The following is a 17,596-nucleotide window of genomic DNA, read 5'->3' on the forward strand; positions in this document are numbered from 1 at the left end:
GCTAAGGTTTTCATCTCTGCAACTACATGCGGTGTCTCTTTTGGGAGAGTCACAGTGCACATGAGCATTTTAAAGGCACTGAGAAGCCTTGTAGCACTGCAACCTGTTTCACTTTAATAACCCCTAATTTATTATCCACAGACCTCCCCCAGCAATACCCATTAAACATTCTATGGAACTCCTATTCTGAGTAATATACTTTGACAAATGCTGTCATAATGTGGTCTCCCTCCCAAACGGGGAGCCATTTCACAGGCTGTACTCTGAGGATACAGATCCAAGGGGAGCCAGACACTCCCACCGTGTGGTCCCCGGGCACTTGACTCAAGGCCTTAGTCATTACATGCAGCATTCAGGACCTGATGCTGTGTCTTGGCCATTTTCTTAGTGAGATGAGAAGCTCTATGGGCAAAGGACTGAGTCAGTGCTGATTCTGCACTGCAAGTGCCTGGACACAGACAGTGCCTGGCACATGGAGCTTAAGGTTTGTGGAAGGAATAAAGTACAAATGGGTTGGAGAGAGCACTGGGCACTGCATCGACTCGGCCCTGCCTGGCCCTGGAGCCGATACCAGGAGAAACCGCCACTGTAAGAATACCTGAGGCCACATGGCACTGGGAGACAGCTGCTGGTGCTGAGGCCCCACGTTGTTGAGGTGGATTCCACTGGGGGACAAGAGTGGCCGATGGGGGAGGGCACCACTGACCCGGTTGAGGTCCAAGTTTGCTGGGTCTCCCATTCCCGTATCAGAAGGCCCCAGGTCCCCATGGGTGCTCAGCATGGCCTGGGCCTGCCTGTCGCTTGGATAAGTCTTGGGCTGACTGTCCTCACGCTGCTGGTGCTGGGACAGGTGGCTCTGCTGGTAGAGCGGGTGGCTGTAGGGCTGCTGGGGCTCCTGGTAGTAGTACTGGGGCATGGAGCCCAGCTGAATCAGCTGCATGGCGTGCGCCTGCTCCGGGGTGTACTGGTGGGGGTCCCTGTGATAAGAAGGGGGCTGCAGATGCATCTGTTGCTGCTGCTGCTCTTGCAAGTGCTGCATCATGGGTGGGGACTGATAATACTGAGGTATCTGCATGGAACCCTGCCGCTGCTGCAGCTGCTGTTGCTGCTGCTGAAGCTGTGATGGGCGAATCTGCTGCTGCGGCGGCATTTCTTGCATGGACATACGCTGCTGCCCGGCTTGCTGCTGTTGCTGCTGCGGGTAATACTGGTGCTGCTGCATCTGTTGCATGTGCTGGGAAAGCATCTGTGGGCCTTGCAGTGGCTGTCCTCCCTGCACTGGCATCTGAGCCAGCGGCTGCTGGTAATCGTAATACAGGTGCCCTTGGCTAGGGTGCTGCCCGACCTGAAGAGCTGGTTTGGATAGCCCACTGGTGAAACCAGGGTGAGGCTGCTGGGGCACCTGCTGGTAGCGGGAAGGGACAGATGGTGCTGGGGGCTCCATGGGCTTCTGGGACAGCAGCTGGCGGAGGGCACTGTCGGGGGTTCCATCCATCACTGCTGACTGGGTGTGCAGCACCTGGGCCATATTGTTGACCTGAATCCGTAGGTTTTGGTTGGCAAACACCTGGGTGAAAGAGTCTAGCTTGTGCAGGACACCGCTGGTGAGCTTCTGGGTCCGGATCTCGCTGGCCTGGGAGTAGGTGTATTGGTAGCCTTCGGTGGGCTCCGCCTGGGCTGGCGCGCCCCACATCATGTTCGAGTTGGTCAGGTTGCCACGGAGCTGGACGTGGTTCCCAGGCCCTGCGTGGCCACCCCACCCTCCCTGCCTCGAGGTATCCACTTGGCCAAGGTTTTTGGAGCCAACAGGCAAGCCTAGACCATCCCGAGTGTCTTGAGGGAAGTGGGGGGAAATGGGTGATGCCTGGGGGGCATCCATGCCAGCCCCCGTGACTGTATTCCCATAGTTGTGGTTGAGCCCACTGTGGACGCCGAGGGGTGGCTGTTGGTAGAAAAGGTTCTCACCGCTGTGGGTCACATGGTTGGTCTTGTACAGTTGCTGATCGCCCATGGCGCCTGCCTTGGTCGTGACTGTCCAGCCACAAAACCATAAAAAAAGGTCAGTGAAACAAACCCAAAAGGACGGAAACCCTGAGAAGGTGAGAGAAAGCGTCCACACTACTCCACGGCTGACATGTCTGTGGCGGTGGCTGGAGCCAGGTGTTCCTGTTGGCCTGTCCCACTCATGAGCAGAGAGGGGGGTTTTACATCCCCACCCGGGCTGAGGTACGGACCAAACACCACTGTGGTGAAGAGATGCTGCTCACACCTGCAAGACAGATGCAGAGAACAGGAGAGGGTTTACGTGGATGTTTCGCAATGAGCAATTATACCTACCATGGCCAGTTATAGAAATAAATACCGACAGGAGACTCAATTAGAAATGGTGTCCTACACACCACGCCCTGTATACTGATTCTACACATCTGACCCCCACTTTCAAGCCTTCATTACCCAGTGGCTCATTAGTTTATTGATTTGTAATGCATTGTTTTGCTCACTGATTAATTCATCCATTCTTCTGGGACCCCGCTATTGAAGGCCTAGCACTTTTCTAGGACGTGTGGGAGATTAGAAAAGAAGTTTAAGACATTCATTAATCAATTTATCTGCTCAACAAATACTTATTAGACACCTACTCAGTGGAAGGCACCCTAGGAAATGATGAAGACATGGGCCAGCTCTTGAGGAGTTTACGGTTAGAAAAGGTGACGAGTCCACAAATAAGTACAATACAAGGAGGAAAGAGATACATCTTATAAAAAGGTAAAAATCACAATATGGGACCTCAGACTGGGGAGCATATTCCCAGCAGAACAGAACTGGAGACAGTTTCCATGAGGAGTACTGTGCTTGTTAGTCTGCCTGTTAGATCAACACAGCTACCTGCTTCCTCGGGGTCCCTGCTCAGGGAAACATCTGTGCAAGGGGCTGCCCACCTGGCCAGAGGCCTAAGAAGTGCCTGACACAAAAAAATAAGCTGGGCCAATGAGACTCCTCTCTCAGAAGCACAAGCTAGAACTCTGGAGGGACTGGACTAGTCTGCTTTGAGTCTATACGGGGTCTTTCGTGGACTTCAAACTGGGGTATGTAAACCCCTGGGAGTAAACGAAGACTGTCCAAATGCTACACACGCACTCAAACCTTTAAGAGAATCAATCTCCAGATCCTCAATGTCCCTAGAAGCCCTCTTCTAGAGCTGATGGCTGATAGGGGTTTGAGTTGCCCTTGTATAGCGGCTCTTTCACAGCAGCCCTCCTCCTTTACAAAAGAAAGGCAAACCTCTTACCCACCCCATCCAAATGGCTCAGTTTACTGCCCCAGGGATTAAGTTCCTGGCCACCACACAAGAGGACACTTAGAAAATTGAGAAAGCAAGCAACTCTAATAAATGCGTAGTAAATCTTTTTTTTGCACGCTGGGTGGTTTCCAATTCCTTTTTTATTAGGAAGGCCAAACAGAAGTAATTAAAATGAAATTGTCCATGATCACTATGTGATTTTTGGCATATAACTCAGAAGCAGATCAAGAACTGAGTGACCCTGCTGTATCAAAATTGCATTTCTATCTACTAGCTCGTGTGAGTGAGGGATTTCAGGGCATATAAATGAAAAATGGAAAGACAGTCGATGCTGATCCTTGTCTCATGTCTCATGCAACAATAATATTCTTCTTCCCTGGATAAATAAACAAACTGAAGAAATAACCCAGTGCCAGCAATTATCACCTGGGTGATAAGTGCTGGGTGTGCTCAGCCTGCACACTCTGACCTAGCCGCATACAGGTGTGCCTATAAAACAGTTTATTTGAGGTCACCCTGGTCTAACCCCTCTTACCATCTTGTCCAGCTCAGGCCCTTCCTCAACCATGCTGCTCCCTCTGTCTGGGATGTTCTTTCATTCTTTCCTCACTCGGCCAAGTGCTGCACATTCCTTAAGTCTGACCCTAACTATCCCTTCTAAAAGGTGTTCCTGCCCCCAGAATCTACTGTATTAGCTGTTCCATGTACTTCTGTGAGCATTTAATACAATTAAATTAAAAATATTTGTGGAATACAAAAATTATTTTAAAGTCATCCAGCATCACCATCTCACTAAGAGATGCATTTTCAATATAATTTTAGTTTTTATGCTTATTAATTATTTATCCAAATTAGTGATACATTTGTGCTGTTTCGATCAACTGTACACTATTAATAATTGTACCAATAACTCAAACTAGGAGAAAATGTTAATACTTAGAGCTTTATGATTTCAGGAAATTAAAAAAGTTTTAACTTCATATAAAATTGTTACAGAGAAATATGATAGGGAAACAAATGAAAAAGTTTTAAGCATAAAAATATATTACACATATTACATCAGGATAAAATTCCATGGGGGACGTGAAACAGAAATAAAATTTCAAGAAAAAGAACACTATTAACAGGCGGGTTCATGCATTTTTAAAATGGGTAATGGTAGGTATCAGATTGCTATGGTGTTTAGATTCTACTGGATAAATTGAAAACAATGATGTAATAGTTTTACTTAAAAATATTGATGTTTATAATATACTGGGAATTGCATCTTCTACAAATGTATGATTAAAAATGTAGACATAAGCTTAAAAATGTGTGAGGGGGTATATAGTTTTACAAAATCCTTTTATGGGGGTTTTAAGTAGAAAACTTTGACGAAGTGGCAGTAGCCCCCCTCCAACTGAAGGCTAGCCCCAGGTGGTCTCCGACCCTTTCCAAACAACATAGGAGGAGATGACAAATCGGGAGCGAGGGTTCGGCTGGATGGAAGGATGGCTGGATGACGGAAAGCACTGGGAAGTTATGCATGAGCCACGAATGACCCCTGAAGACTTCTGAGCAGAGGCCTAAGGACTCGGGTGTGAGGGCGCTGAGCTTCAGGGGAGGGAGACCAGCGCCCCTCGCTGCTCGCACCGTGGTCTGTATCCCCGGGGAGCTTCAGCCCAGATCTATTCAACAGAAGCTGCATTTTATTGAGACCCCCAAGTTGCTTGTGTGCATGTTGAAATTTGAGAAGCAATGGGTCAGCAGGTTCTTGCTGCATCCGGGTCAGACATCATTAAGGCCTGGACTTGGGGAATGGTGAGCAGGAAGAGATGGAGAAATGAGAAAACATTCCCCATGCTGCCAGTGGGAAGTGACTGTCCCTCCTCCAAGCGCCCTGCCCTTCGGGGCTGACGGCCCAGCCTGAGGAGATACCCCTTCTTTCCTCACACATGCTCTCTCGACATCCTCAACTACCGCACGTACCTTGCTGACGCCCAGTGACTACTCCCAGCTCAGAGGGGCTCCCTGCTCCACTTCACCATTTCCATGTTCAAAGGCAAACTCAACATCACCTCCTCCAGAATGGACGCTTGTCCAGAGTCTTCCCCGTGACTCCTCCCTCGCCCTTAACCGACCACCTCAACCTAACAATTCACCTCCCTGTATTTTCTAACTCCATCCACCTTTCTGCAGTTCCACTACTATCACCCTAGTCCAAGACGCTGTACTTGTCTCCTGGACTATTTCAACAGCCCTCCAGTCGGTCTCCCTGCTTTCAGTCTGTCCAGTCCCCAGACAGCAGAAGCAGAATGAACTTTTCAAAACATGACTCTGATCCCACTGCTTCATGGCACCCTATTCAGGGCCACCCATTCATGGCATCCTAGCGCTCCCAGGTCAAAAATCAAAAGCAATCTATAGATTCAATGCAATTCCTATCAAATTACCAATGGCATATTTCACAGAGCTAGAACAAATACTCCAAAAATTTATATGGAACCAAAAAAAGACCCCGAATAGCCACAGCAATCTTGAGAAAGAAGGACAAAGTTGGAGGGATCACAATACCAGATATCAAGTTATCTACAAAGCCACTGTCATCAAAACAGCCTGGTACTGGCACAAGAACAGGCATATAGATCAGTGGAACAGAACAGAGACCCCAGAATTGACCCACGCCATTATGGTCAATTAATATTTGACAAAGGAGGCAAGAACATACAATGGAGTAAAGACAGTCTCTTCAGTAAGTGTTGGGATAATTGGACAGGTACATGCAAAAAAAAAAGAAACTAGACACAATACACAAAAGTAAATTTAAAATGGGTAAAAGACTTAAATGTAAGTTATGAAACCATAAAAACCCTAGAGGAAAAGGTAGGCAGTAAAATATCAGACATCTCACACAGCAGAATTTTCACTGATACAATGCCTAGGGCAAGAGAAACAAAGGAAAAAAGAAACAAATGGGACTACACAAAATAAAAAGCTTCTGCACAGCAAAAGAAATCAGCATAAAAATGAAAAGGGAGCCCGGCTGGGTGTGGCTTAGCAGTTGAGCCTCGACCTAGGATCCAGGCAATCGGGGTTCGATTCCCAGTCAGGGCACATGCCCGGGTTGCGGGCTTGATCAATGACTCTCTCATCATTGATGTTTCTATCTCCCTCTCTCCCTCTCCTTTCCTCTCTCTGAAATCAATAAAGATATATTTAAAAAAGAAAAGAAAAGGGAACCCACCGTATGGGAGAACATATTTGCCAGATGTATCCGCTAAGGGGCTAATTTCCAGAATATATAAGGAACTCATACAACTTAACAAAAGGAAGACAAACAACCTAATTAAAAAATGGGCAGAGGACCTGAATAGACATTTCTCCAAAGAGGACATACAGATGGCCAAGGGACATATGAAAAAATGCACAACATCACTAATCATCAGAAATGCAAATTAAAACCACAATGAGGTATCACCTCACACCTGCCAGAATGGCTCCATCAACAAATCAGCCAACGAAAAGTGCTGGCGAGGGTGTGGAGAAAGGGGAACCCTGGACACTGCTGGTGGGAATGCAGACTGGTGCAACAACCACGGAAAACAGTGTGGAGTTTCCTCAAAAAATTAAAAATGGAACCGCCATTTGACCCAGTGACCCCACTTCTAGGAATATATCCTTAGAAACCCTAAAGACCAATCAGAAAGAATATATGCAGCCCTATGTTCATAGCAGTGTTATTTACAACAGCTAAGACCTGGAAACAGCCCACCAGCAGATGAGTGGATAAAAAGCTGTGGCACATTTACACCATGGAATACTACGCAGCTGTAAAAATGAAGGATCTCTGACCCTTTGTGACAGCATGGATGGACCTGGAGAGTATTATGCTAATCAAAATAATCCAGTCAGAGAAAGACAAGTATCACATGATCTTATTTATATGTTGAATCTAATGAACAACATAAACTGACGAACAAAAAAGATCCAGAGACATTGAAGCATGCAACAGACTGATGTATTTCAGAGGGAAGTGGGGGGTGGGAAAAGATTAACCAATGAATTTATATGTGTATACGCATAGCCCATAGACAGACAATAGTGTGGGGAAGGCCTGGGGAGGGGGTGTGAGAGGGGTGGAGGGGGTCAATGGGGGAAATCTGTAATACTTTCAATAATAAGGATGTATTTTTTTAAAAAGTCTACCCTGACCCCCAACCCCCAAGTCTGCATCAGGGGCCTTTCTTATATGTTTTCATAAAACCATTGTCCTTTCCTTCTCAGTCTGTAATTGTGCTCCCACCAGTGTAATTAGTTGATTAATGGATCTTTCCATATTGGGGCAGGGATCTTATCTATTATTGTCTATGATCCTATTCCCAATCCCAGCACGCTGTAGCCCCTCCAACAAGGAAAAGTCATATTTGTTGATGAATGAGTCAGTGAATGAAAAAAATAACATGATGACCAAGTGTCCCAATGAATGGACACAGGTAGAAGAAAAAGACACTCCTTGTAGGCCAAGCGGATGTAAGTTCCATGGAGAGTAGATTTCATTTTGGTCCTGATGGACAAATAGGGTTTACAGAGGTGAGAGGACCAGGAAGGGTAGATGCCAGAAGAGGGAACAGCGTGCACAAAGGCATGGAGTCAGGTGCGGGGTCCATGCTGGGGCACCACGTCCTTGTCAGGAACTCACCAGCGACCAGGCTGAGTTCGGAAGGTAGGGATGAATTGTGGGGGCCTTATAATGCCGTCCAGCAGGGTTACCCTGAAAGTATTAGGCCTGGTGATTTCACAGTGCCCTGCCAGGCTTAACCTTGCCACTTAACCTTTCTCGAAAGCCTTGCACCAAGTCACCTTCTCCCGGAAGGAAAATTTGTTGAAACGCACCAGACTCTGACCCCGCTCTGATTTCGTGTCCCTCCTCCGTGCCTGTGGGTGGAATGGAAGCTAGAGAACTTTATTCCCGTTGGTGTGTCTGCCTTGTTAAGTGTTCCCAAACTGCTGGGTGAGAGGGATTACTCCGTGTTGTGAGCTACAGGAACTATTCTTCATTCATTGATATTTGCGGAACTGGAAAGGTAGTTTATTTACATGCACAGAACCCTAGAAAGTCAGAGGTGGGTTCCCAAAGCGTGGCTCCTGGGCCAGCAGAATCAGCAGCACCTGGGAACTTGCTATAAATGCTAATTCTTGGGCCCCACTCAGACCCACTGAAACAGAAACTTGGGGCTGGGGCCCAGCAGGCCATGTTTTAATGAGCCCTCCTGTCAAGCCTGATGCCCTCCCAAGGTGAAGAATGCCTTAGAGGTCCTCTAGTCTCCCCACATTATAGATGAAGAAACTGAGGCCCAGAGATGCAACTGCCAGGCCTAGAGCAGTGCCTGGCTCACAGTAGTGGGAATCAAGAACCATATGTTATATGAAAAAGAGCAAAAATAACCTCACTAGAAACACATAAGGAGAAAATGGCAAACCTATGTGCTATTTATTTTACATTAAATTTATATATATTTTTGATACTATATTCACTCAAAATTCAAAAGGCATAAAGGAGTATACAAAAGAGTTATAATTAGCCCAAATAAATGCTTGAAAATATAGTAAAAAGTTAGAACAATTTTTTAAAATACGGGTATATGCAAAAAGCCTTCCTCCCACCTATCCCCAAACACCCAGCACCCCTCTGGGACAATCACTCAGGTTCTTGTATATTCCAGAAACAGTTTATGCTCATGCAAAAATGCTTGTACGAATCTCCATTCCCACCCTTTTACACAGCTCAGCATCTTGTCCAAAGGCTCTTTGAAACATGGCACTTAAAACCTGGAGACTTCTTGGCCGATCAGTCAAGCTCACAGAACTATTGTAATTACCACTTAGGATTCACCTCTTTATTATTTCTCAAATAAGGTAACTTTTGCTCATTACGTACATCTCCTATTGGATAACTGGCACCAGGAGCTTTTTCATTGATGAAGCAAGTCACAGAACTACTACTTTCACATTTCTTTGGTCAATTCCTCCCTTAGAGCAAGACTCCGGGATTCTGAAGTAGGTTCAATAAATAAATGCCTGCTCACAAGCCTCATAGTCAAACGACCTGCTTCCATGCCCATTTCCCCTCTAGCTGTCGTCATTCCAAGGCAGGGATAGCATCCTACACATCTTGTGTCCCCAGTCACTAGGACACAGCAGATGCTCAATAAACACCCACTGAATGAAAATGGTGGGCCGGGCAAAAGAGACCGGGAGCAGGCACTTCATCCCCAGGTTTCCATGTTTCTGACAAAGACTGAGGCCTGGACTTACTCCTTTCTGTTGCGGGCGGTGCCCTAAAGCTCGCAGACCTCAGTGCGGGGGTTTTCTGTATAGGGCCAGCTAGTAAGTTTCGGTTTCGAGGGCCATCTCATCTCTGTCACCACTCTGCAGGCGATCTGTAAGTGAACGGGCGTGGCAGGGTTCCCATACAACTTTATGGACGCTGAAATTTAAATTTTATATAATTTTCACATGTCAAGAAATATTAATGTTCTCGTTTTGATTTTTCTCCATCCATTTAAAAATGTAAAGACACTTCTGAGCTCACAAGCTGTACAAGAATAGGCGTGGGTGGGATTTGGCCAGGGCCAGCTGGCTGCCCCCATTCCAGTGCATCCAGGTCCCTCTGCCCTCCCTCCGTGCCCCCAGGGGACCAGGAGATGGAGCACAGGCTGCTAGGAGACAGTCCAAAAGGGCCATCCTTTGAACCAGAAAGGGAGAGAGAAAGGGAGGAAGTTGACTTTGGCCAAGGTCTCGGCAGGACTTGTTTGCTTACAGTTCGGAAGGGGTAACACCCTGCTCCGGCCAGACCACCACCGCTTGTTTGAGGAAGAAAAACCAAAATGATTTTCCTTTTTCCGACTCTGGGCCGTCGTTCAGAAACTGTATACACAATTCCTCAAGTGACTTGGCTTAGGTTTTAGAACAGCCTTCCTCAGAGGTCTGTCCGAGGAGCTGAACTTGAACTCCGTGGGGAGTCTGTCCACTCCTGCTCTCCCCCCGACTCCCCAAAGGAGGCGGGAGCCAAGGCACTTCTCCAGGACAAGGGTTCCTGGTCGTGGTCTCCTTTAGAGCAAGGCTGTTGTTCTAAATGCTTTCTGATTAGTCTTCTAAATGGAGCGGGTGGGTAGTTTATAATCCACTAACCCAATTCCCACGCTGGAGTTCTGCCAACGGCGGCGGCTGGCGCCCGAGTCTCCCTGGGCACAGAGACGCTGACTCTGCTCCTCGTGGCCCCGCTGCTCCCTGCACCGGGTTCACGCGACTCTTGGCTGCGTGGGCATTTTCAAGGCTTCCTTTGGGCAGCAAGGGGCATTTGTTTCTCCAACCTTCAGTCTCACCCTGTGGCATCAACCGCTCCCTCCAAGCCCTAGGGATCAGGAAGGAGCCTGACTCACCGCCTGAGAACCTGCAAAATGGGGAGTTTGGACATTTTTCCTGTGGACTGCTCTTCACTGAGAAATGAAGATTGGAGCTACTTCGCTTTCTGGTCCTCACCGTCACTGTGCTCTCCTGTGGCTAGCAGCAATTCTCTCCTGGGAATTAACATCGTTTGCCCTGGTGACTGCCACATGCCACTTCTCCCTCCCTAGCTGTCATGAAGCGTGTGGAAGCTGAGGACATAGGAGAGAAGAGGGGACAGTAGTAGTCTCAGGTGGCCTCCTGGAGGAGGCAGCTATGGTATGAGTGGGCCTTGCTGATATGTTCCTGGATACAGTTTTCAAATCGCCCCCTTCCAGAAATGGCTGCGATGGGGTGGGGAGATCAGGAATGAGGGCACCGACTCTGAGTACTGTGCGGTGAGAGGGGCACTGGAGAGCTGGAAGTGGACAAGAGGTCTGCAGAGAGACAGCAAGGCAAGGAGACACCTGAACAATTCACACATGAGTTCCTGAGTGACCTAAACCCTGGCTACCTCATAATCACAAGTTTCTCCTAAGGAGGAGCTGCTAGGAGAATTTCAGGATCCATCAGCGACCATACTGAAGTCCTAATTTGTGCCAGGTTTGACTAGGTCATAGCCAGTGTACTTACGGTCCAGAAGCTGGCATCTGTGCCCTGTCTCATCTTTCATACAGACTCACACTGGTGACCTACCGGGCCAGGACTCTGACTGGGGAAATAAACCTGCAATCCTGTGTCTCTAAGCTCACAGTCTGGGGGTGGAGGAAGGACCTCCTAAAGATCCCAAGACATTTCACAAGGAAAAGGTAGAGGAAGGCCTCAGAGGGGGGCCAAGTCACTCCAGCCAGGGACTGTGATGCACAATGGGCAGACCCTTGCTGTTGGGGACCCAGGGAGGGTCTCAGTGGGGTGGGTGCCAGCTAAAGGGATCTGGGCCTGGGCCTGTGGGGGATTCACTCCTGTCCCTGAAAACTTGGGGCTCAGGCCTTATGAATCAGCACTTGGGACTTTGGCCAAAGAAAGAACGCCCATCCCTGCAGCTAACCTGGGCAGGGCAGGGCAGGGCAGGGTAGGGCAGGGCAGGGCAGGGCAGGGCAGGGCAGGGCAGGGCAGGGAGATTTCCCTCCGGTCGCTTTGATGAAGCTCCAGGGAGTGTGGGGCATGAAGACAGAGGGGAAGGGGTGCTGGTTGGCAGGTAGATCTGGTCCCCTTGGCTCCACCTCCAGCACCAGAGTGAATGATAAACCTAAGAAAGTACAGGTCGAGCACCTGCAGGCTCTGCTTCTATCCCTCAAGCCCACACCTGGTTGCTGAGCTGCCCAGAGCCTACAGCAGACTGGCTTCCACTGCAGGGGTGATGGGGAGGGGAGTGGGCAGCACTGTCACCTGGGGCCACCTCCAGACTTTAGGGGTTCAGTTCCCAAATGGAGAGAAAAGCTTGACTTGGTCTGCAGCCTTCAGAGACATCAGACTATATAAAAATCAAAAATCCCTGGACACCCGAGGCCCCAGAGATGGGTGGGTGTCTCGGGGAAACCACTCCCCCCCTCTTTCTGGAAAACCGCTCACGGTTCACTGGGTAACAGTTTGCGGTGCTGCCGTGTGCTTGGGCGCCTGTTGGTTGTCACCCAGCTCTCCTGCCCGTGTTTCAGATGGGAGGTACCCCAGGTTATGATGTCAGTTCACACTCAGACATTCTGTAAAGAGCAGCAGCAACACAGGCCCCATCCTCAGGCAATACCACAGCCCCTCTGGCTCAGAGCTCTGAAGACGTTGGGGGAAATTCTGGGAGTCAAGAAACAGCAGCACTTCCTGAGTTTCTCCCTTCTCCAGGCCCCTGTGGACTTGAGCTCTGTTCTCTACTTAGATATGTCACCAACCATCACTCACACCCCTACCTTCCCAGCAGGTGTGACCTCTCCGAGGGCAGCCGTCTCAATCAGAGAGGGGTCCTCATTCAAGGGTCCAGAGGAGTCTCGCCCACCCAGGAGCACCCTGAGCAGGCTGCAGAGGGAGGGAAACCAGGAGTGAACAGACCAAGGGGGGGAATGGGGGAGATCCTGCAAGAGACGAGCCCATGGAGCTGTGAGACCAGTGCTATCAGGAGGGCCTTGATCCTAATCACACGTGCCAAGGTTAGGGAAAATCATATGCATTAATTTACAGATGTGTCTGAGAATTGAACCAGTTTAGAATAAAGCTGGAAGTGAACATTCCCTACAAGCCCCTCACCTGACATTCCTGCTGGTAGTTTTGCGTGCGGGTGGTGGGAGGACCATGGTTGTGGCTTCCATCCACCAAATGCACTAAGAGGCCTCGGGGAATCAAGAGGGTATCCTGCCCTTTCCTGGGTTTGCTCCCTCCTCTGCTAACCCTTTACATGCCCCTGGGAGGCCCCCAAACCTGGCTGGACTTGCTCCAGACACATATCCTGTTGGTCACTGGCCCCGGTTATCTCAATGTCCCAATTTCTTGCCAAAACAACTAACTTCCTTTTGCTGCTACAAAACCAGAGGGCTGAAGCGATGCATCCACGAGGAGCCCCGCAGCGAGACTGTGGAGACGCTGTGAGGACCAAACCCTGGGTGAAGGTTCCACAGGCCCACGCACGAACACTTCGATTTGTGGGAAACATTACTTCACCAGGCCGGTCACTCTGGGAGTTGTATTTTTCAACCAACACTAGATATTAAGTTCTAGAGGAGTAGACTATCTCAATACCACTGTTTTACTGTCTCTCCTTCCCTTTCCCACTGTGCCACAAGCAGTGTTTAAGCCGAAGCCGATGCACTCAATGCTTATGAAATGCATCAAACAGGTTTGTCAGACACCAACCCTGTGTAAGTGGCTGAAGCGCAGGAAGTGAGGAGCCAGTCCCCTGCGCAGGGAGCTGGTATGAGGCTAGGACGCCAGCCCAAGAATGTCTCCGACACCGCTCAGGCACCCTCCAGCCCTGTATAGAGACGGAATAGGGCGGTGGCTGCAGTCAGAAGAGCAGCAGGAAAGACACCAGCACCGTGCTGAGGAGCTGGACTATGATGCTGCTGAGCAACTGGGAAGGAAGAACTATAACGATGGTAACGTGGGCGCCAACCTCAGGACAGGCATGGTGCCAAGCCCTTCACGCGCCCCTCACAATAACCACACCAGGTGGGAACACTTCACTACCTTGCCAACTTGGGATGAACATTCTCAGGTCCTGCAAGAGATGAGCCAGTGGCAGCTGTGAGACCAGTGTAGTCAGGAAGGCCTTGCTTCCGATCACACATGCCAAGGTTAGGGAAAACCATATGCTTTAACTTATAGATGTGTCTGAGAATTCTCAGATGTATCCCTTTATGGGCCCCTGTGAGAATTTCTCTAGGATACATACCCAGTAGTTCAGAATTCCCTTTCTGATAAGTTGCTTACAGCAGAGACTCACACATATGACATATACAAATGATTTATAGACAAATGTATACATTGCAGTATTGTTTGAATAGCCAAAGGTTTAAAACACCCCAAATGCCTATCAATAGGGATTGGTTAAAGAGAATCATCAAGTAACCATACAATGGAATACTATACAGCTGCTAAAAAGAACACAGAAACTATAAACTGGTATAGAAAGAATTCCAAGGTTAGAATAGGATGTATGTATGTAAATAGTTCATTCTCATTATTCATGGTAGTTATGTTCTATAAAGTTGCCATGAACACTGAATTAGTGAGCATCGGACCATCACTTCTAGGGGAAATGCAGGGTTAGGTTCCTACAAGCCTCTGGTCATAACATTTTCATCAACAGATCCACACATAATCTTGTTTAGGTGTGTTTCTGTTTAGAGACACCTTATTTAATGTACATTGTTGACTCATTAACACTGAACTCGTGGCCAATAGTGACATAACTCAAGTCTGAATGAAGCTTATCTCACACATGTATTTTCTCCCTGGGGCACATTACAGCCCTCTTGCCCTTAGGAGCCTTAGATAGCACTTCAGCACTATGCTTGGGGGCCATCGGAAATAGTGAAATCACCAACAAAAAGCACAAAAATGTGGAACCCCCCAAAACCATGGCACTAAACACTGTGAGGACCCTTGCTTACAGCACGAAAGCTTTGAAACAAGACAGCAGAGTGTCACCTTGATCAGCCTCAGCTGGGTGTCAGGCGACTCAGATTTTTCACTACTCTGTGCACGTTCACCAATGAGGATGAAAGCGCCACAGTATTGCTTTTGAGGTTACAAATGAATTTTAGAGAGTGGGAGAATTTGCAGATACAAAAATCAGTAAATAATGAGGATCAACTATATATTTACAATTGCTTGTTATGCATAAAGAAAATATGGAAAGATTTAAGAAACTAGTTATAGTTCTCCATGGGGCAGGGGTTATCTCTGAGCTGAATGGGAAGAAAAGTAGGAAGGAAACTTTTTACTTTATAGCTTTTTATATTTTTTAAAATTATTAAACCATGGGAATCGATTACTTCTTTAAAACCCCCACAGATATAATAAACCAGTGAAAAAATTTGCATGTACACTTACAAGCAGTACATTCATGCCTTAAAGTTTAATTTTAACTTAAAGCACAAATATCTTACTAATCTTTTGAAGCAGATCCAGGCCTTTTCTTTGCTCACAGATCTGTGGAACAGAGTTCTGCATTTGTCTTTTATGCATAAAGCACCTCATAACACATCATCTATCATTTTCCAGTTCTGTTTCTGTAAAAAGGAGCTGGAAGTCAGGACTCGGGTACAGGAGTGTGGGCACAGGCTCCTCTGACATGCCCAGGTTCTCTCCCCCTTACAGCCAGTTCTCAACCACTGTCCTGCTCACACCTCACTTGGCAGCAATTTCATTTTGTTGCCTTGCTTTTATAAGTTCTCTCCAGAGCATTCAGTTTACTTTTCATAGAAATAGCATTTCCCTTTCTTTTTTGCATCCACAGTTCATCAGCTTACATAACGTTTACTGAACTTACGCAGTTACAATAGCGAGCACAATGGGCATAGCAGGTGCTGGGTGTGCGGGAGTCGGAGCTGTGGGGAGGTCAGCTGCCATCAGGTAGTTGATTAGGCAGCTTCACTGGTGTGTAATGTGCCTAGTGAACTCTAATATGAACATACCTCATTATTCATCCACATCGAGGCAATACCCTCCACCAGCAAAAAGATTATGAGTTGCTGAAGGCTCAGATGAGAGTTAACTTTTTTTTTTCAATAAAGTATTATTAATTAAGGTATGTACATTGTTTTTTATACATAATACTATTGCACACGTAGTAGACTACAGTATAAACATAACTTTTTCCAAAAAATTTCCCCCTTTTAAAAAATGTTTTTATTGATTTCAGAAAGAGAAAGGGAGAGGGAGGGAGAGAGAGAAACATCAATGATGGGAATCATCGATAAGATGCCCTCTCCTGGGGATCAAGCCCGAAACCCAGGCATGTGCCCTGACCAGGAATCAAATCCTGACCTCCTGGTTCATGGGTTGATGCTCAACCACTGAGCCACACAGGCTGGCTAAACATAGCTTTTTTTAAATATATCCTCACCTGAGGATATTTTTTCCATTGCTTTTCAGATAGAGGAAGGAAGAGAGAGAGAGAGAGAGAGAGAGAGAGAGAAACATCGATGTAACAGAGAGACATCAATTAGTTGCCTCCTATACATGTCCCGATGGGGCCGGGGACTGAGCCTGCAACTGAGGTGCATGCCCTTGGTTGGAATCGAACCCAGGACCCTTCAGTCCATGGGCCAATGCTCTAACCACTGAGCCAAACTGGCTAGGGCTAAACATAGCTTTTATATGCACTGGGAAACCAAAACATCAGTGTGACTCACTTTATTGTGATAGTCGCTTTGTTGCGGAGGTCGGGACCCAAGCCTACACTGTCTCTGAGGTGTGCCTGCAACAAAGCTCACAGTGTCTCAGCCGTGTGTCTATGGATTGGGCGCAGACGCCCTGGAGGCAGAAAGCTGGGTTACCCGTGGTGCTCAGAGCAGACCTGGGGTGGGGTAGGATAGGCCCTCAGCGCACATTTTCTGAAATGAGAGAACCTTTTTTCCCCACAGACCTTCAAAATAGGGTTTCTGACGAAGCTGACATTGAGGCCCCACACTTTAGGGGAAGGATGCGGAAAGGCAGGGCTGTTAGATGTCCTTGTGTGCCCTATTAACCCCCAGAGGAGCTGGCTGGGGTACCAATGCCAGTCTGAGTCCCCAGCTGCTCTTGGCTGATGCACATTCCCCAAGAGTTAAGGGACCATGTGGCATCCTCTGCTTGCAAAAGAGGGAAGAGGCCAAGGTCCATGCACAACCTGAACCCGAAAGGCCTCTGTCTCAACAAATGACCCTGACGTCACTTCACCGAGAAAACGGTGGCTACAGGCATTTATCCCCTGCCCCCGAACTAACTTGCACCCCGCACCTCTGCCCTCTTTCCCATCACTCATCTTAGACACCGGAGGAGCCTGAATCAGAAACCTGGTTCCCCAGGAGCCCACCGCTGCCCCAGGTTCTCGATTCCTGCTGACCTGTCCTCCACAGCATTTCCCGACCGTCTCCTCAGCCCACTGCCTAATTTATGGTAAGGCTTTCACAGCGCTCCCACCCCTCTAGCCCTCCCCCTCCATCGCTCAAAACCACCCACTCCCTCTGCCAACAGGAGAAGCATCCAAGCAGCTCAGCCTGGGACACAAGGCCCCTCGGGAGTTGGCCTCACCTACCTTTCCAGCCAGTCGCCCAGCCCTTCACCCACACGCACCGAGCTGACCTACAGAGCTAGTTTCCAGAATGCTGGTCTCTGTGCCTGAAATCTCTCTCCCATGCCCCATCTTCTCAGTCTACAAGTCCTGTTCAAACGTCATAT

General features: G+C 48.1%; 1 protein-coding gene across 10 annotated transcripts in view; it reads right to left on the minus strand.

Moving 5' to 3' along the window:
* TRERF1 (transcriptional regulating factor 1) overlaps positions 1-17,596 on the minus strand; it is a 200,113-nt gene that overhangs the window by 36,022 nt on the left and 146,495 nt on the right. For all 10 annotated transcript variants that reach the window (XM_081140330.1, XM_081140329.1, XM_081140326.1 and 7 more), the window contains exon 5: positions 599-2,269. In XM_081140330.1, the coding sequence (XP_080996456.1) occupies positions 599-2,011 (1,413 nt within the window). In that variant the 5' untranslated portion in view covers positions 2,012-2,269. The remainder of the gene's footprint in view (positions 1-598; positions 2,270-17,596) is intronic.

This window comes from Miniopterus schreibersii (assembly GCF_964146895.1).
Source record: "Miniopterus schreibersii genome assembly, chromosome: 6".
Classification (NCBI taxonomy): Eukaryota; Metazoa; Chordata; class Mammalia; order Chiroptera; family Miniopteridae; genus Miniopterus; species Miniopterus schreibersii.